Genomic DNA, 20974 nt, shown 5'->3' with positions numbered 1-20974 from the left:
GAGGGTATGGAAACATTTCTTCTGATACTAAGAAATCAAAAAGGCTGCATAGACCTAAAGTGCAATTGAAGAAGTCCGTCTTTTCATGATATTGGGAATGTTTCATTCTTTGATAGGGGTCTGGTTTGGTTTTACCACTGTTGAGGCATACGCCTTTCTGTTTGCTGGGAAAGTGTAATACATTTCCATAAATTACAAATTGTACAATAGTTCTTCCTCTCTAGCATTCGCTGCTTTCTGCTGACTGGTTGATTCTGTTAAACTAGTTACACCAACTCTGAATAAGTGAGAAAAATCTTAGATGTTTCTGCTAATTACACTTGCATACATTTATTGGAACAGTGGGCCTAGAATAATCTTTCCATGCTTTGTGCTACTGTTGTGGATATTAATAGTTGTTTTCCATGTCCTTTTAATTTCAGAACCTAATTGACAGGGCAAGTCTCAAATACAATCCAAGACCAGGAAAGGTAAGCAGAATTTGTGCATCACACAGATCAATATGACACATGGACTAATTTATTATACCATTTTTTTAATGGAAAGCATCTGACGTTAGTCTAGCTTTCTGTATTTTAATGTAACGTGTGCTTACACTTGCTTATAATGAGACTGTATTACAAAAATCCTGTCACTAGTAAACTTACTGTATTTCCTTGTCCTCCGTAGAGTGCTTCATATAACAAGAAAATGTGTAGGATATCAGTTTAGTGGGCGCAAAATGAAGTAGGTTTTATTCCAAGCAAAAATTAACTGTCTGCGCTGTATGTTGAAATGGGCCTTCATTCATATGTGTTGTGTCTTGTTTCAGATTATTATTTATGACATTCATGGTGACAAAAGTAAACAAGAAGTTCATTCTGATGTGCTGGATACCACATCCTGGATCTTTCCCATTGGAGCGTTACTTAGGATAATTAGAGGATGGTAAGAAATCCAGGTCATATTTAAACAGAATCTTTTCAAAAGACTGTATGTTTGTTTTTTTCTTGTGTTTACATTTCTTTAATTTATGACACATATCTGATCTGCAAGACTCTTTTTCTTTCTTTTATAATTAGACTGATACCAATGAAAAAAGCATAGAACAAGGCTTGAAATGCTGCAGTGCAAAAATAATGTTTCTCCTGGGAACTAGCTTCAAACAGAAAGTTCCTAATAGAGCAACATGTAAGTTTAGACTTCTTGCCTGAAGTGCTGAGACAGTAAAGTGATAATCATCACGAGAAGTATGTGTGTGCCAAAGAAAATGTTTTTGTTTGTTTGTTTTGTTGGCTTTTTTCCGCTCCAATTTTATTATACAATAGGTGCTGCAAAAAGAACATAAAGCATGCAATCTCCGCTGCAGTTTGTAATGTAGTATTTAGAGGATTATGTATGCAGGAGGATATACAAGTACCTTTAAGTGTTTCTCAATCCACTTGTAAAGGTATAGCTCAATATGAAGTAATAGGTTTGCCTTGGCAACCTGGGGCTGTTACCACGTCAGCTGTTGCATTGGAATTTACTTGGTGGCGCTTACAGTGTATGTTTCTGGCTCTCGTCCATAGTAACAATGTATGTAACACCTAGGCAGTTTTGAGGCACACGTTTTCTTTTTTGTATGCATTTCTTTCACATCCTAAGGAAACATTGAATGTCATCATTAGTATGTGTATGTTTTATGCCTTACGTAGTATGTACTTAAACAGAGCATGTTTTGATATGTCAGTTAGTATGTTTGTTTTAGTAAAATAAGACTTTTTATTTGCATAGTTACTGAGTTATATTTTTATACATTTAATATTTTAAGTTATCTTAGTCTACCTCCTGGAGAAAAAGAATCGTATACTTTATTTTTAAAGCACAGAAATAAAGCACAAGTCACATACGTATCTGAAGGTATTGCATTCATATGTGAATAATGAAAGAGTATGTAAGAAATGGGTGATAACTGGCATGATCGGAAGAGCTTGTTGCTAAGCTTTTCAGCAAATGTGCTGTATAAGGATAGTCTTACATAATAGCAACAACTCAGTCCATGATTTCATTATTACAGTTGGATTTTCTATGAGAAACCTCAGTTCCAGGGTCGGAAACATGTACTAGAAGAAGGAGAGACTATACTGGATCACCTTTGGGATCTTCCAGGTGTGAAACACCGTCGAAGAAACCTCACAGTGGGTTCAATCAAACATGTAACAAAGGTATAGACGTTGTTAACGATATTATCACATAAATGATAAATTTCTGTTGGCAACAGTGGCGTATCACTAACAATGGACAATGTGTGTATGCTGTGTTTAGTGATTTTGTTCAAATTTGTTGTGAATCAAATTTTTTTACCTTCAAGATAAATCATAGGGCCCTAGCGACTGAGTGTTTACTCTTTGCTATTAGTTTTTGTGCTAAATTTCCTTTTCTTCTTAAAGATAATGAGCAAACATAGCTTATCTTTCTTTGCCACCACCTTTATCTGATACAGTGATGGTTAGGTGTTTACCTGTCCAGTTAATTGAAATTAAATGGAATCAGTTCATATTTTTTTAAGAAATGCTTATATTAAGCTTAAAATACCTACTATGTTAGTATGGTTTCTATTTTGGGTGTTAGTAGCTGGGATTACAGAATCACACAGAATTGTAAGGGTTGGAAGGGATCTTAAGAGATCATCGGGTCCAACCCCCCTGACAAAGCAGGTTCCCTAGAGCAGGGTGCCCAGGTAGGCGTCCAGATGGGAAATAATCACATTACAATCCCCTTTGTACAGCATAGCCTTCAAAATTTACTGTTGCTGCTTCCACAGCTTTGTGTCGACTCCTGGGGTTCCACGTGGCCTAGTGGTACACCTACAGCATCTGGCTCTGCATACAGCCAGAAGTTTAAAAGGCATTTTGTTTAAAAGATAGGAATCAAATGCCTAAAACTTAATATAATGCATCCATTATTGGTTAGTGAATGAGGAATATATTTACCAGATCTTGTGATTTAAGAATTAGTGCTCTTTGTGTTTAGCATAACACTCCCTTTATTCACAGTGCAACGGCCCTTTATTGTGGGTGAACTATCATTTGTATCACAATGTGAAAGTGTTTCAGAGAAAGTGCTGGGTTTTTGTACTCTACTGGTATACAAGTCATTTTAAAACTGATGACCTTTTTGTAATCACTACAGAGACATAATGTCATCACAGCAATTAGAAATACTTTTTCATTTTCTTAAAGACTTGAAAATAAATAAATTCAGAAGAGGCTAGTTGAGGACATGAACAGTTCTGCTAATTTATTTAGCTCAAATAAATGCTAAAAACATTTGACCAATGTGGGATATGAATATTGATTGATAATGTGGAAAACTGATAAATAATTAAAGAAATCCAGTAATAACATGTAGAACTATGGTCTGAAGCTCAGGGAAGCTCGGTGTATTGTGGGTATCTAAGAAAACCCTTGGACAGGAAAGACACTGTTGTTAGTTCCATCATGCTTGATAAAAATATTTGTAATAGAACTAAGTAAGTTTAATATTGTTCTTCCCATATGTGGTTCATTTGTATGCAACACAGATGGAAAGCCTTCCTTACAGTAATACCCTATTTTAATAATCAACACTATTTCTCATGTAACTTAAATCTCCAGTAGATATGGGTGGACTTTTGCAATTAGTCCCTAGTGTTGTATGCAGCTAGTGGGGGTATAGAACTTGCTAAGCAGGGTTTTGTCCTCTAAATCTTGATCTGTGAAATCCCCTTTTTTAAGTTTTATGTCAGCTGCTGTGGAACTACTTTTAGAAGGTAGTTTACCAAAGTTCAATCTTTTTAATTTACTTTTTTTGTGAAAATATAGGCTTTTTCAGTATTGACAAATAGCTATTTCTCTTTCAGGCAGCTTGTGTGTATGATGAGCAGTATGTTTTACTGCCATTCTCTTTTTGATAGCCTGAGAAGCCCAGTGGCTTGTCTTCTGCCTAGTTTGGTCATACTGGCTGTGTGTCCAGTTTATCAGGCTTGTTGACTGATTCTTCTAGTGGCTTTTCATGGTGGTTGTCTAGCGGCTGTTCAGATGCCTTGAGTTAGCAGATACAAACATTGGCTAAGTACTTGAAAAGAAAATGGCTTACAAATGGGAGAAAAACAGATGTTTACTAAAGAAGCTCTAGGAGGTATGTTTAATATTTTTATTTTTTACTAGCAGATGTTAGTGTGCTCAGAAACAATCTGACAGTAGCTTCTTGCTCTGATTTGGCTTCAAGCATCCAGAAGAAAACAGAGATTCTGTTAACTTTGTGGTTAGCTTGTGGCTCTACTCACTGTGGATATGGATTAGATGAATTCATGTGTGTTTAATTGAAGCAACTTGGCTGGGGAGGGGAGAAGGAGAAGATCCCAAAGGAATAGAACACGGGAGTAGTGAAATGAAGACCTATTTGAAATAATGAGAAGTTTGAATTCCACTAAGGCAAGTAAACATGGGCCTAAGATAGTGAAATCTACCTGCAAACATAGGTTTGTTGCGGCTCCTGCAATCCACTTAGCCAAGCTAGTTCTATGGTCTACTGTAAATCCTGTGGAATCAAGGGGCTTTTTCTCTTTGTTTCTGGAGGCCCAAAGAGGTTGCTAACAGTTGCTTTCCCAAAAACAAGAGCTGAAAAGAGGTACCGATGTTTCCATTCTGGAGTAATCCTATAAACCACTGTTTTACAGGATGAAAAGAGGTCTGAAACAGCAGTTTGTAATCTCTATCTGCAAGATGCTTAGGCAGGGAATAACTGTATTCCTTGTGCAGTTTCCTTAAGCAAAACTTTTTGTAATGGGAATGCTCACCCAATGCTCAATATTACTTGAAGGCTGTGTTCTGTTTGTGTGGTTTGCTGGATGAAAAGAAAATATTAATTCAAGCAGTGACTACATAATCAAATGCCACAAGGTATCCTGAAGCATTGGTGGTGGTATAGGCATTAATTTCTGTAATATTTTGTTTTACTTGCAGCCATGTTAAGTTTTGTAGTTTGGTTTTGTGATGATGTGTGATAGCAAGAGAGGTGCAAGGCAGAACTGGAAGAAAGGATTTTGAATGGATAAAAAAAGGCTGTAGTACTGACAGAATAAGAATTTTAAAAATGTTGCAGAAGCTGACATGTCCTAAGGACAAACTATGTATCAACAGTAAGATGCGTGTCTAGACTGTATTAAAAAGCAATTGTGTGAGCACAAGAACTAATTAGGCCTGGTTTTCAATAGACTCTTCTCTTCTCTCATCGTCTTTACTTTTTGCTTGAGAAGCCAGGCTTTAGTCATGCTTTGTCCTGTTGTTGATATAAAAGGCTACCATCATTTAAACAGGCTATTTTGATCACCTCAGTCACCAAAGTATACCGCTCCAATGAGAAGAACAGCACTGAAAGTGCTTAGCCCTGCTGGTGCTGTAACCCTGAATCCAGAAGAAGGGTAAATAGCCAAGACCACTTTGAGGTGGTTGAAGGCTCTGGGTCTCTTGCTTATGGTAGGGCTCTTGGACAGACTAGAAAAATGCCAAAGATGCCACCAAGAGTAATATTTAATGCTAAGGTCTTGAGGGTGCTTTGTAACTTTCGTCAGAGGAAGCCTGAACCTTTTTGCTAAGAGGCATGATACAGTTCTGGAAATGTCTGTTCTCAGCAAGCTGGCTTGAGTAGTCCCCATGCTTTCTAAACACTTTGTAGATTGTAGAAGACAGTGTCGTCTTTGCTGCTTCCTCATCTCTTCTCCTAGAAGACCGTGAGGGAAGCACGATTGCTCCAGGATGACTTGGTGGAGGTGAGGGTAGAGTGCCACAGTTGAGTGCCCATAGGCTGTGACCTACCTAAGCATTTACTAGTTGTGTAGTATCATTGGTAATGAAGACAACTACCCAGAGGAGACTTAATCTGTTTGCAGTGCTTTTTCTTTTGTTTTCGCCTGATGTGTCAGTACCATAATGAATGTGGCATGAGTTTTGACTGCTTGTGAAGTGGGTGGCAGGGCAGGGGGAATAGGAAGGAAACTTTCCAGTTTGGGATCTGTCCAGAAACACTGTGATAGTAGTTTTGCATGTGGCTATCTTACTCTAAAATCTTGACGCCTTGCAAATGAAAGGGTTTGGGGCTGAAGGATCTAGTTCTTGACTTGAATGCTGTCATATTTGTGTGGTTTTCATTTTGTTTTTAAAGATAGTGGCTTCATTAGAAAAGTTAAAAAAGCTTCTGAAAGTAATGATGCCAATTAAATACATTTAGGCAAATCTGAACATGCTAGGGCAAATATTTACTCAGCTAAAGTTTACATGCTTAAGCTATAGAAATCAATGTTATTCTACTTGAATGTACATCTGCAAATACGTAGTGTTCATTTATACAGCAAGGTAATTCTATCTTTTTTTTTGCAATCTGTGAATTAATATATATAGTCTTAATGTATGTAATTTGAGCTATTTAAGTCAAAATGTGTATTTGTGATTTTTTTTTAATATGCTTAGAAAATATAAGGTACTTCTTGCTTGAAGATGTTATTAACTTTAAAAGTAGGTGTTGCTTTTGATGAAGACCTCAGTTTATTACTTTACGACAGGACTTCGTAGACTTAATCTAGTACACACAAAAATACCATTGCAATGACTAGAGTTTGTTTATGGCTGTCAAAATCTGGCTGAAGAGAGATGGTAACTGGGAGAGATTTTATTCTGAATGCTTGTGATTCACGTAGGCTTTGGAGAACTGTTGAGATGGAGCCTGCCTTGAGCTTCAATGAAGATAGCAAAACTTGAAACGAGAATACAAACTGGTTCTTTCCAAACTTCAAATGGAAAAAAAATACCTCCTACCAAATGAAAATCAAACATACTGGCTCCTAGTCTGTCTGAGCCCTCAGGCAAAGATACTTTATTTTGCTGCTTGTTTAGTCTTGTAGGTACTTTGTTTCAGAATTTATCTGAAACCATTAGAGTCTAGCATCATTACCTGTGGAATTCTTGTTGGAGCAACTTCTGATCTTGCTTATCAGATTTTACTGTTGGATTCACAGATTTCAGACGTATATGTCAGGTATTATAGGAGACTATAAAACTACAATAAAACTTTTTTTAATCTTGTTTTGCAATACCTTTAGAACTTGAGGAATAATGTTCCTTGCTATAAGGTAGCATTGTACTAGAAAGGTTTTTATCCCTAGTCTTTCTGCTTTTATTCATCTGAATATTAAAATTCTGGTATTAAAGGATGGTGGCCTTTTTCTTGTTTTTTGTTTTCCTGAAAACAAATAGTATTCATTGTTTGCAAGGTACAATAAGAAGGAAACACGATTGTGCAAGAGAAGGAGTTGCCAAAACAGAATACTGTGGTACTTAAGTCTCATGAGGAAAGTGAAGTAATATACAGAAGTGCACATATTAGAATTGCCACAATTATTGCTGACAGTTAAATAACTCCTGAAAGAACTTTGACCAAGCAGAGCTGTTTTTCTAGTTGTGATGCTTCTTCATTTGAAAGCTCCACTCAAAACCAGGTGTAAAGGGAGAGTGTGTTGGCATTGTTACGAGATGAGGGGCTGAAACTTTAAGAGCTTTTGTGCCCTCAGGCTGGGTTTCTCTGCCAGCTCCATGTATTTTGTCTTCTGGGTTTCTGAGAAGCCACAGGGTATGTGGGATTTTGTTGTGACCCTGTCTGGTTCCTGAACAAATCCAGTAACCCAATACTTCTGTTGAAGGAACCTTGGAGTCAGCTTCTCATCCTTCTTCTCCATCGCACATTTAAGTGGCATCTTCATCCATCCAGCTACATTTAGGACTTCTGGGGTCTTTTTATGCTATTCAAGTTCATTGGCCTAATGCAAAGGACCCATGGGCCCAAAGGGAAAGTGTACTATGAAGTTAATACTGAGTACTGAAGGTTTTCAGCTATAGCTTAGCAAACTATAAGTGTGTGAGCCATCTTTCACTGTAACAGGAAGGCAATTCTGTGATACACTGCTGAATCAGGACCTTACAGGAGATGCTTATTGATTCATAATGTGTTTGAGTGCTGGGAGAAAAAAAAAAAAAAAGGCTTTGACAATGTATTTTATATAGTTATTAAATTAATGTGGTTCAACTAAAAAGTCTGCAAATTCTAGAGCAGGTCATGTGTTCAATAAGTTGTTCTCTGGCATAGACGTATACCTTCAAGATTGTAACAGAGTTTGTTGCTTTGTAGTAACAGAAAAATTGCTAAACTGTCTTCTTTACAAATGCTTTCCAGTACTGTTCTTTTTCTTTCTTTGTCTAAGACACTGTGAAATTATTTAATGTGACAGAAAATTGAACTCACATGTCTTGAAAGCATAGTCAGATGCATAACAGAACCTAATTATCACCAGGGGGGCTGGAGGGGAAGAAGAGGAATGAAGTAGTAGACATTTCTAGAAAATTTTAGTAATACATGCATAATATTTATCTACATGTGTCTTACAGAAGCAACGTCTTAAAAATAAATAAATAAATAATCTACAGTATGATATGCATGGTTTGTCTGTCAGTAAATGCTGTCAGAACCTTTACCTGAATAGTATTTAAACAGCTTTTTGAAAGCAGCCTAGGCATAAATGTACTTTTTTTTTTTTTTGAAAGTTACTAGGAGATGGAAATTTACTTCTCTTACCTTTTATAAAAATCACAACTTCCATTTAAAAACAAAAACCTTCCTTTACATAAAGCCCAGAGTTAGGTTAGAGGGGTAAGAAAACAGGAAAAAAGAACGAAAGATTACTTGTCCTTTTTCCCCATCCCTCCAGTGGGGCAGACTTTCTGAGCATGGATAATCCTTAGCATTTGGTTTGTTTCTGCAGGACTGCAGTGTTCCAGAGATCGAGTTCTGCCTGGGAGCTGGCACAGGGGGACTTCCTATCTGCATACAAAGCGCAGTTGCCAATTTAGAAGAACTGGATGTTGAAAAAAACCCATATATAAGTGTCAAATCAGGAGTGTGAGTACTGAACCTGTTTTATAGCAGTTTGCCAGCAGGTAGAAAAGCATCATGGGCTGAAAGTCAATGATAGGAACGATATTCTAGGTTTTTGCTATATATCAGTTAACATACACTAGATATTCGTAGCTCTACATTTCAGCATTGTGCTAAGCGAGCTTCTAGCAGTGGAAGCAAATTTTTGAAGGATTTTTTTCTTCTAGTTGCTGGCAGAGGTCTTCTATAATTCCATCTTTGAGTAGCTTTATAAATAGAAAGAGCAGCTCAGCTATAATTAGCTTTAAGTTCACTGGAGAATAGATGCCGTCTCCCTAGCCACCCACCCTGTTATAACTATAACATTGTGTCTGAATACCAGAAGATGAATATTATGTCATGCAAGCATTCTTCAATTTATGGCTATATTCTGACTTTTTGCAGCGAGGTGATGCAATACGATATAGGCCCCTTTAGTTTAGAAACAGCATTTCCTGTTTTGAGCAGAATAGTCTTATTTTTTGGGTAAATGTCCAACACTTCACATTTCCTGAAGTTTGGAAATTCTGTGCCTCTTCTTTGCAGAATGACATTAGCTGTTCTGTTACAAGAGTCTGAGTTTGCCTTTCCGCGCAAGCCAAGCTTTCCTTCCCACGATCTTGCAATATGTCTGTGAAGCTTGAGGTGATGAAGGAATTAAAAACAGAATCTTGTCATAGTTTTGACAGAACTCTGACTTACTATTAACTGCTTGTAGTCTCTGTGTGTAGTTTTAAGAAAGTAATTGTCCATACAGCTCAATGTCTCTTCCTGCATTCCTTATTTTGTTTACTAACCCTGCATCCAACCTCTGTGTTCAGTATTCTTTTTTATTTAAGGCAGTCTGAAGGAGTGCCAACATTTTTGATTTTCACATTAAAATTGAAGTATCTTGCTTTCCAAAGGAGTGTCATAAACAATCATACTTTAATAACTTCCACTGAAAATAAATAAGTAGGATTTGATTTTAGAAACCTTTTGATTCCGAATGTGGCAGTCCTAGGTAAAATTTCATGTGTCTCATCCTTAATACTTATGCTTTAGTATTGGTTCAGTATACTCACAGTGTAACAAACTGGCTTCTTAAAGCAAGTATACAAGTTGGTAACTATCTGCTCTCTCATTTATGTTTGCCTGGGACTGAGTAAAAGTATCTGAGATCTTCTTAGCATTGATATTGCTGGTGTGTTTAAATAGCTTGTTTTTGATGTGCTGACAGTATCTAAAACACATTGTCTACCGCTAATAAGCAGAAAAAGAAAAATAATTTTAAGATCGTTATATTTGTAATGTATCTAATTAGATTAATAAGTCCTTTATCCCAATTGTTATAGATGGCTTGGTTATTCAGACTTTAATTACAAAGGAGAGATGAAGATTTTGGAAGAATGCAATGAACCATCTGAAATTCCTTCAGCAGATGTGAAATCTCTGCGTCCCTTAAAAATGGTGAGGACTTCACAGCTCCCTAATAAGTCATGTGCTTGCCTTTTGGTGGTTGTGAACCCTTGGTGGTTTTGATCGACATGTGACTTAGGTTCTGACATTCTTTCAGGTTTAATCCTTACGTGTGTAACAGTCCTCTCGTGCCATGGTACGTTGGTAGTGTTGGAATGGCACAGTAGTCACTTGTTCCAGGGCTTGCTGGGCTCCTGCATCTGCTCCAATAAGAACACGTAGCCAGTGCAACAGTAGGACATGTTCCTGGGAAACTGCTGCTGTGGAGTGGAGATCAAACAAGATAGAACTGAAAGATTTGTAGTTGTATTGCAACCAACACCAATTCATTAATTAAAACAGCTCCTGAGAAGTTGTTCGTTTTCTTTTTTAATAGTGCAAACAGAGTCTGCTGGGGGTGCAAGACAGATGAGGAGTTTACTATTAAAAATACCCAGTAGTCTTCCCGTCACCTCAAATTGCATACAAATCTTGAGAGGGGCAGCTAATTTTGATAGACATTATATAGGTTTAATTGTGAAAAAGATGTGGCAGGATATAACACATCATTTAACTGTATACATAGCAAGTCTACAGAAGGAGAATTTAAAAGCCTCAAGTCAATAAGATATAACAGCTTGGGAGCTCCCACCTAACAGCTTGGGAGGTAGGTGTCTTATTCTCTTACAGAACATCATTCACTAATATTTCCAGGGAAAGTACATTTGTTGAATTTGCTCTTTAACCACAGACATGAATATTTCAGCCTATAGTTTTTGTCTTCTCATGTTTATAGTTTCTTAATGTTTCACCACTGATGCTTAAGTAACTTGAAATACATACAACACAGCTTTAAAAGTTAATTTAAAAAAAATGTTCAATGCAAATTAGTTTAAAAAAAAAAAGAAACACATGGTAAATATTTGCTTTTGAGCGCTAATAGACAACAAAGGAATATTTTAACATTGCTTGCACCCCTGCTGGGCTGTCAATGCACTGATTTTGTTTGTAGATCAGGTTGATAGCATCCCTGGCCTTCATGAATTATCAGAGTATTTAAGCTAATGCTTGATTTGGCTAACACTGAGTATGGTGAATATAATTACAAAGACTTCATGATCTGATAGTAATGTGAAATGCGTATCAAACCATAACTTCAAATTTTATATAAATACTATTTTCCATCTTTTTTTAGGGTGGATTAAAGGTACAAATGCCTATGAATGTCAAGGTAAGCACTGAGGATGCTGAAAATACAACTGGAGCACTAGAAATACAAAACCCTTTTCAAGGCTATTTTCTTTTTGTTGGGTGTGTGATGTTTGCTGGTGAAGGAAAATTCACTAATACTGTCAGGTCTGCTTTCTTACTAATGCTTCCTGAGATGTGAAAGTAGTAGTAGTGTGGTTTTTACATATTAAGAGAATGCGAATTTGCTGTAGAAATATTGTAAAGCTTTTGCAACATAAAATGGGTTTTTCTGACTGACACATTCATCACTGTAATGGAAGTGGGTCTGGAGAGATTTTCCCATTTAATGTACTATGTTTAAAAAAAATATGGGGGAGATCAGAACCCTTCCTTCCTATACCTGAGCTCAGTACTACAGGTCATGAGTAAAACCACAAACCTTCTGTGAGTTGAGGAGCAGAAAGCTAATCTAGCATTACTGTTCCTCTTTCCTCCTCTTTCTGGTTCTCCACAAAAATGCTAATGGTTTAGGTAACTTTTAATTATACAAATACATGCAACACTTGGAAATGTTTGTAATAAATAGCGTTAATAAATATTAATACTGTTGATAGCTGAACTGTGTGGTTTGGCAGATAAAGAACCCAGTTGGGTGTGTATGTTATCTGCAGTCACTGAAATGACTTCAGCAAAGTGCAGAGCTGTGAACTGTTGTTGACTCTCAAACTCTTGACTAGTTTTAAGGGTTAGCTTAGCACATCTAGCTGTGACAAAGGTAGGATTTGCTGCAGGCTATTGTCTGCTGCCTAGGCACCATATTACAGGACAAATCACAGTCATATAGCTGCAGAGTGCAGTTACATTCAAACTACAATTCAGGACATGTTCATGGCATTGTTTGAAATCATGTTTTCTAGATGATAATATATGAGAAAACACACTTTGGAGGATGGTCCAAAGAATTTTCAGAAAATATCACTTCTGTCCCGGCTCTGTTTGGTAACAAAGAAGATTTTAAGGAAATTGGGTCAATACGCATCGTCGGTGGAGTGTAAGTGTATTTCACACTTTGTATTCGTGTACTTTAAAATAGAAAATTGTAACTAAATGTTAGGAAGTGCCAACTACGACATGATTAGAATTTCTCTCGGTAAAATATTTTGAGAAGAAAGAAATATACATTTCTCTTGTCAGTTATCAGCCTTAAAAAAAACTACCTCTCTGCATGGCTTACCTATCTAAGGAAATACTGGAAGGTAAAACTAAGTGTGTGAGGGGTGTGAAGTCAATGTTGACCATTTAGATGCCAGTAAACTGGGCCACTTTGTTCCTTAATGACAGCTTCCACACAGAGCTGTAATTTAGATTGATTTATGCTTCTGATAATCTCTATTTGATTTACGTAAATGACCTTCAATAGGTGTGGACAGTCTTCAGTTTGACATTTTAATGCCTCTGAAATCTATAAACTGTCTTACTGTCTTAATGGTTTTACTTTGCCACCTGTTGCATGTTATCTAAAAATAAGAATCCACCCTTATTTTCTCCTTTGAGGCCTGGGATTGACTCTGTGTCGCCTTGCCTGTCCCTCCCTCCCTCTCACACACACTAAAAGGGCTGTGTAACACAGAACCAGACACTTAGGTGAACGGCTCAAGAGGTAGGCTGCGCTCAGCTGTTCTAGAGAACTACTAACCCACAGATTGTTCTTTCAACCTCTCCCAAGACCCAAAAATTTAAGACGGTTTGAAAGCATACAGGATGGTTGCTTCTGCCAAAGAGCTTAGCAATTGAATAGTTTTCAGAAGCTTTATTTTTTTTCATAGGGGGTTTCAATACTTCAGTATAAAGACTCAATAATATACAGGCTGTCATCAGAATTTACAAGCACTAAATTAAAAATAAACTTAATTGTGAATACACAATCTATTCAAATAAATACACTACATATTAGCTATCTGGGAAGCCTCAAATTCTTAAGAATCATCCTTCTGTCTGTTGTGGTGTCTTTTATTTTTAATGCTGTGGTAACTTAAACAGATGAATTAATGTAAACCAAATGGTACTAAGAGTAAAGCTATAACTGCCTGCCAAATTTCAATGCCAACAGAATTTGTACAGCAGTTCTAAATACTTGCAAGGGAGTTCTAATGAAATAAATGCTTGCAAGAAAGAAATAAGGGTGGGGGGGGCGCTTATTCAAATTAAGTTCCACTTTCAAAAATAATATAGAAACACCTTATTTTAATTGATTTATCTGTTTTGTTCAAAATACTTTTTTAAGAGTTTTATTCACTTAGTATTTAAATATGTTCCATATATGATACATTGTATATATTCAATTCACTTGTCTATTCGTAGACTAGAGCAGGAAACAGTGTAAGTGGATGAAACCTTCCTCTGCTGAAATTCCTGAATATTATCATAAACTCCAGCAAGGGTCAGATCTTCTTGTTCATGAAGACATGGGAGAGATCTTCTGCTGGGTTTTATCATTGGCAATTGGTGCCTTATGGTGTTTTGGCTGCTAGATGTGTTAGTCTCTATTTGGTACTGAATATTGGTATTAAGAATATGGCTGACTGAGGAGAGATACATCAAGTAGCATTACACAAATAAACTGTTGTTGGAGAAACAATCACATGGCAGAATTTTGATCCACAAAGAGCGCTTGGTTGCATGTTGTGATTTCCAACAAATCTTGCTTTGTTTGTTAGCGGAGTCTGTGATACTCATCTTAGTGTTCTTAGGATGTTCATTTCCCCTTTTATTTGTTACGAAAAATCATGTGTGGAGTTGTTTTCCTTTTAGTTATTTCTCTTTCTTTTGTTGTGTGGTTACTGTAGATGGGTTGCCTATGATAAGGAACGCTACAAAGGCCGTCAGTATTTGCTGGAGGAGGGAGATTATGAAGACAGGCACTCGTGGGGGGGAACTGACAGCGTCCTCCTGTCTTTCCGGTTTCTTCAGGCTGTAAGTACTTTTATGAATTTCATACAAATTATGCACAGCTCTATACATAAAGAAGGTTATTCTTCCTTTACGGTACAGCTGTCATGTGTTTGGTCATTCCATCGTTTGTCCAAGTTCACTCTCATTTTCTTACTTGCTGAAATTTAGACTGGACTGTATATGTTGTAAAGTAGAAGCGGGTTTTGAGTAGCTTTTCTAAAGTTCATGAAATGTATCATGCAGAATTCCTTGTTCCCCTGCAAGATTTTCAAAGTATCTCACTTCTGCACTTTAAGCTGTTCAAATCTCTAGAATAGGCTTAAAAAAATAGGTTTAACATTGGTAAATGTACAGTGTAGTTTCTTATTAAAATATAAAATAGTTTTTCAACATAGCAGCTGTTGTGAGCCTTTAAACAGCATTACCCTCTGTCTCTGTGATTTTTGTGCCAGAAAATTTTGGCAACAAGAATAATCAAGTGGAAAAAATCCATTCTACTAAAATGTGTTTAGTGGGGACAACGATGAAATAATAAAAACTATATCAGAGTCCAGCACTGGTAGTAATGTTAGACTTTCCAGTGATGTAGAAACATGGGATTAGAACTTCCTTATTATTTCATTTAGTTGGGGGTTGATTTGGTTGGTTGGTTTCGTCTTTTGTCTTTTTTTGTTGTTGTTGGGTTGTTGATTGATTTTTGTATGTCTTTTGTTTGTTTGTTTGATAATAAAAGGAGCTTTGTGAGTGTTCCTGCTCTTTAAATGCAGCTGCAAAGAGTGGCTCCTTTTGAGAATTAAATTGCTTACTCTGACGTTACCCAGTCTTCCAGATGTGATGTGATATTCCTGAGCCAGGAGTTTTGTGAAAGTTGAAGATAGGCATTTAGAGCAAACTAATGCAACAGTCGCTTTGGATTTTTTTTATTGTGTTCTTTTTTTTTTGGTTGGTTGGTTGGTTGTTTTTTGGGGGGAGTGGTAGAGTGGGAATATAAAGATGGGAGCATTCAATGAATTGAAGAAATATATTCCCTTCTAAATAATTTATTTTCAAGTTGGCAAGAATTTTCTTTTCTTTCTTTTGAATGGGAATAATCCTATTGAATTACTGACTAATCTTTTTTTTTCTTAATTTTCAAGCTATACATAGCATACTTGAGTAACTTAAATTGATCTTTTTAAAGCTTCTATTCAGCAAATGACATAGGTATGAGTTTAAAATTGTGCACATGCTTAGTAGGAATGATCTTCTATGTATATGCATGTATATACAATTGTGTACACCAATGCATATGCCAATCTTAGGAAGCTCAACAAGAGCAAATGCTGGATTCTACAAGAAGTTGAACTTGAGCCGACAGCGTGCCCTGGCAGCCAAAAGGGGTGCATCAGGCATGGCACTGCTAGATGGTCAAGGGAAGGGATTGTCCCACTCTGTTCTGTGCTGGTGTGGCCTCACCTTGAGTACTGTGTGCAGTTTTGGTGCCACAGTATAAGAGGGACGTAAAACTGTTTTAGAGTGTCCAAAGGAGGGTTACAAAGATGGTGAAGGGTCCGGAGGGCAAGGTGTATGAGGAGCAGCTGAGGTCCCTTGGTTTGTTTGGCCCAGAGCAGAGCAGGCTGAGGGGAGGCCTCATGGCGGCCTGCAGCTCCCTCATGAGGGAAGCGGAGGGGCAGGCGCTGAGCTCTGCTCCCTGGGGACAGCGACAGGGAATGGCATGAAGCTGTGTGTGGGGGGGGGTCAGGCTGGGTGTTAGGAAAAGGTTCTTCAACAAAAGGGTGGTTGGGCACTGGAACAGGTTCCCCAGGGCAGTGGTCACAGCAACGAGCCTGCTAGAGTTCAAGAAGCATTTGGACAATGCTCTCATATACAGAGTTTGATTTTTAGGTGGTGCTGTGCAGACCCAGGAGTTGGACTCAGTGATCCTTATGGGTCCCCTCCAACTCAGGACATTCAGTGATTCTTTGATTTAATTTGACTCAAGCCTAAAAGAGTCAGGTTGCTGAAGTCCCTAGCATTTTGAAAACATGTATCAATCACATCCGTGTATCAACATATATCATTCAAATAGACATGTACATGTATATCAATATGTAAGTATTGATAGTAGAAGTATAAGTAATGCTTTTCCTCAGATTGTAGCATAACTTAAAAAAATAAGGTAGTTTGTATTTGGAATCAAAAAAAGGACTGATGGCATTGGCATTTTATTCTGCTTGACCAACAGATTGACCTCCACTTTCAATACATAGGTCAGTGTTCAGGCATGCCGTATGTTCCCTTTGTGACTTTGTGTATGCTATTTAAGGTCAGGATTGTAAATACATTTTACTACCAAACTCTTTTTTTAGAGGGGACTTGGGCAAAAATGCAAAAACAGCTGTCTGTGCCTCAGCCCCCTTGCTGCGCAAGGAGCATACAAGTTCATCTCTATATCTCAGCAGTGCTGTGAAGAGGGGTGTAGTGAAGCCTACAGTGGTCTCAGACTCAGCGGGCTTGTTCCCACATACCAGATATTTATTCTTTTTTCCTGGAAATTCTGATTTAGTCAGATGAATTCAAGAATCTCTGCAGAAGATGAAGGAATTTGTGAAATGTAGCTGTGTTGCGTTATTCATGGTCAGCTTACAAGGAGCGGGGCTGGGGACTGACCGTACTTTTCACAGGTACTCACCGGTGTCATCTCATGCAGGAGCCCATCCAGCTAGACGTTTTTCCTCAGGCATCACACCAGATGACCTGGACTGTGTTGGCTTTAAGGCTAGCCCAGGCCTGAAAACAATTTAGCCCAGTTCACACAGCCTGGAGCCCCAGCTAATGAGCCCTGTGTACCTGAGTCAGCTCCAGGCAGAGTCGGATCACACGTCTTGTACTATGCTCCCAGAGCAGGGAGCATGGTGCAGGAGCACGTAAATGGCTGTGTACAGCCAGGCTGGGTACGGCGTGCCTCATTAGCCTGTGTCAGTGCCGGCTCTGTTAAATGTGGCTATGCAAAGCTCTTCAGGTGTTTCTGTGCCATGACACTCAGCATGGCAGGTTCCCTGAGAGCTTATTAGCACCAGGAATATCCAAGCCATACTTCTGTGTATTAATCCAAGCCTCTACTCGTACCAGCTACTGCAGTGGAGCTGAGACGTGAGTTTAATCTCCTGACTAATCAGAAAGGTTTCTTCATCGCACACAAAAGAGGGATTGTGGATTTCACCCCTCCCCACCCACTGGTAAAGATGCACATGCACGTAGGTATGCTCTAAGATATTTCAGTTTGGGTCTGTCTCAAACATTTGTTTCAACCTGTCACAAGCTGTCATGTAGGGATTTGGGTAGTGTTTTGAAAGAAGAGATAGGAAGGTTTTGTAGAGTTGTATTTTCCAGCACGCTGCCAGCTCTGTTATCAGCAGCTACATTGGGACACTGGAGTCAAATGCAGGGCATGTTCCTGAGGGAGGGCAGCAGTTTGTATTGTATGCTGATATGGGAGACCACTTGAATTTGCTGTTTTTTCCAGGGTCAAATGAAAGAATCTGTGAATTTGGGGTATGCCTGTGTTTGTCATGATCAGGGAAAGACCAGTTTCTGAATCTTTTAGCAAAACAGAGTATGTTGCGTTCAGAACTTTCCCACTGATGTTTTCTGGTCTAAAGTGATTGGCCTTGTCTTGGAAGTTCATTTTAAAGTATTCTCGTATTGCTTACTACATGAGAAACTGCTGTGAAAACTTAGGGAGGAAAAAATGATGACTGTATTTGAAATGTTTTTTTGATTAGGCTTGTGGACATATTATCAGCATTTTAAATATAAAGAAATTATGCGCATGTTTGATCTAAACGGCTTTTCAGGAAGTCATATAAGATTCTTGCTTTAGGACTGTTAAGTAAGCCATTTTCTGTTGTCACTAAAACTGCACTAGTATTTTTTTTTTCTAAAAAGTAGTCTGAAGTTGCAGTTGATGATTTTACCAAAAATGGTATTTTAATTTCTAGTGTATACGTGAAGTACTTGGAGCTTCTTAAATAAATGAAAGAAGTAGGTGGTCAACATAATAGGAAAACCAGTTGTACTACACAAGTTGCTCTGTCACTTTTTAGTGTACTGTAAACAACGCAAAGAGGTAGTGCCACATTAAGTAGTGTTCATTCTAAAATTGGTTTGGATTATGATTGAATCCTGCAAAAAGACATGACTTTAAAGAGTCTGTCTGGTCACATTTACCTGACCAAATGAATCTGGCTGCATGCTTGGTCTGGCCTTAATTTTTAAGTGTTATTTTGATTCTTGTAAGTCTAGTTTTGTCAGTGTGTAGCCTTCAGCGTACTGTTCTCTGCATGGTAGTTTAAGTGCTACATCAGCAAGTATTTAATTTAATAATTCTTATGAGGGTGTCCTCATATGTTTTGTGAATTGGCATTGGCTACTGTATTTACTCGACAGCCTTTTCTTCTGTTTGCAAAACTGACTTGCAAAACTTACTTATTTGAAACTTATTACAACATTGCAGAATGTTTCAGAAACACTGAAATGGAATTGAGTTCATGTTCTTGTTAAGTTTTAAAGTAAGTGAATGGAAAAGAGGGGAGATTTAGATTGGAGGTTAGGAGGAAATTCTTCACTCTGAGGGTGGTGAGGCTCTGGAACAGGTTGCTCAGAGAGGTTGTGGATGCCCATCCCTGGAGGTGTTCAAGACCAAGTTAGATGAGTCTCTGAGCAACCTGATCTAGTGGGTGGTGTCCCTGCCCATGGCAGGGGGGTTGGAAGTAGGTGATCTTTGAGGTCCCTTCCAACCCAGGCCATTCTGTGATTGTTGTTTTCCACGTTCACAAGCAGTGACTGAGCTGTGTGCTTAGAACTGCTGAGTGGTTAAGACACTATGCTGGCTGAAATCATAAAGCAACGTCACACAGCTATATGGCACAGAATATGATAATTCAGTATGGTATTTATTTTATTGCTGTAGAGATCAGTCATGCAATGAATGTCTCCAAAATCCATAAACCCTTTGTGCTGAAAAGGTGATCTATACCTTCCCAGATGTTGCCCAGTCTTATCCTCTCCATGATTATTGCCTTGAACATGGGAAGAGATGGGGAAGTAAACTTGAAGTAAAAGACTGTAGTGATGGTAATGATTCGAGCTGTCATTTGTGAAGCTGTTGGATGATGAATGCTCGGTCCCCAAGCATTCTTTTGCCCAGGCAGGCATCTTTGCACTCAGTCATTCTTGTTAAGAAAAGGGTGGTGGTCAGGGGCAGCATGTTCTTCCTCTCTAAAGTGGAAACCACTGAAGGACAAACCAGATTGACAGGCTCCCAGCTACATTCTTCAATGCCAAAGTCCTCCTTAAAGATTCATATAAGGGACATACACCCCTTCATTGTTTTATAAAATGTTGTCTTTCAGGCTACAGCTCTTTTCCAAAATGTTTTATGTTGTGAAGTGTCACTGAGTTGTAGCAGCTTATCCTCTAACTCCTGTGTTGCCTCTTAGGATTTCATAGAGTCATCAGTGGCACTTTTTCAGTCTGAGGATGAAGATGGGAAAACACTGGACATCATCAATGAAGAAATTCCTGATTTGGAGCAGGCTGGATTTGGCCCAGAAACAAGGTCGATTCTTGTGAGAAGTGGAGTGTAAGTCTACTGAAATCTATGAATGGAAGTATTAAGCATTTTTGTGCAGAGCTGTTTTGGGGTACATATTTTGACAGAATATATTTCACATGGAACAGGTGGTAAACAGTTGAGGGAGAACAATATTTCTCTGTTCCCTTGGTAAATGAAAATATCTTAATGTTTTCTCTAAGTCTCATGCCGACACCTTGATTTGGATCTGGGCACTCTAGTTACTAGAGAAAGCTTGTGACAACCTTCCAGAAACTATGCATGCTGTAGTTTTGTAACACAAGCACTTCAGCAATAATACAGAGCATTATGGTATGGAAGAGGGATTTTAAGTATGTTAAGAACTGGGATACCTTATGGGACACGTGGAGCCTGTACAAAAAGGATGTGTTGTGCCTTAATCATAATAAAGTCAGGCTGTGGGCACTAAAAATTAAAATACTTTTTAGAGAATTATTTAAATTAAAAGCTAGGGGTTAAACCAACAGGTTGAAGAGTATCTGTTTCAGGCTGATGAAACCTACAGGGTGGACTTCATTAATGTTCAGTGTGCTTATGTGAAGTCCAGGATGAAAGTAAACAGCACAATTGCAATAAATAAGGAAGGTAAATTAGACCGTCTGCAATGTCTGTTGACAGGTATATGAAGTATTAAGTGATGAAGCAAGGACAAAGCTTACAAGTACTTCTATCCCAGTGCCAGAAGCCTAAAAAATACTGTGGGGGGGAACTGGAATCTTGCTTGCTTGGCATCAAATGGCAGCTCTCTGATGTGGTGGTTTTACTCGGGTGGGCGGCTGAGCTCCACCACAACTG

General features: G+C 38.1%; 1 protein-coding gene across 3 annotated transcripts in view; it reads left to right on the top strand.

Annotated features, from left to right (window-relative positions):
* Positions 1 to 20974, top strand: part of CRYBG3 (crystallin beta-gamma domain containing 3) — a 96159-nt gene that overhangs the window by 46748 nt on the left and 28437 nt on the right. For all 3 annotated transcript variants that reach the window (XM_040567763.1, XM_040567772.1, XM_040567781.1), the window contains exons 5-13: positions 423 to 470; positions 812 to 927; positions 2039 to 2186; positions 8813 to 8949; positions 10299 to 10413; positions 11597 to 11632; positions 12510 to 12643; positions 14439 to 14565; positions 20025 to 20167. In XM_040567763.1, the coding sequence (XP_040423697.1) occupies positions 423 to 470; positions 812 to 927; positions 2039 to 2186; positions 8813 to 8949; positions 10299 to 10413; positions 11597 to 11632; positions 12510 to 12643; positions 14439 to 14565; positions 20025 to 20167 (1004 nt within the window). The remainder of the gene's footprint in view (positions 1 to 422; positions 471 to 811; positions 928 to 2038; positions 2187 to 8812; positions 8950 to 10298; positions 10414 to 11596; positions 11633 to 12509; positions 12644 to 14438; positions 14566 to 20024; positions 20168 to 20974) is intronic.

This window comes from Cygnus olor, chromosome 1, assembly GCF_009769625.2.
Source record: "Cygnus olor isolate bCygOlo1 chromosome 1, bCygOlo1.pri.v2, whole genome shotgun sequence".
Taxonomy (NCBI): Eukaryota; Metazoa; Chordata; class Aves; order Anseriformes; family Anatidae; genus Cygnus; species Cygnus olor.
Note: the sequence above shows the minus strand (reverse complement) of the source record. Positions and strands in the feature narration are given on the sequence as shown.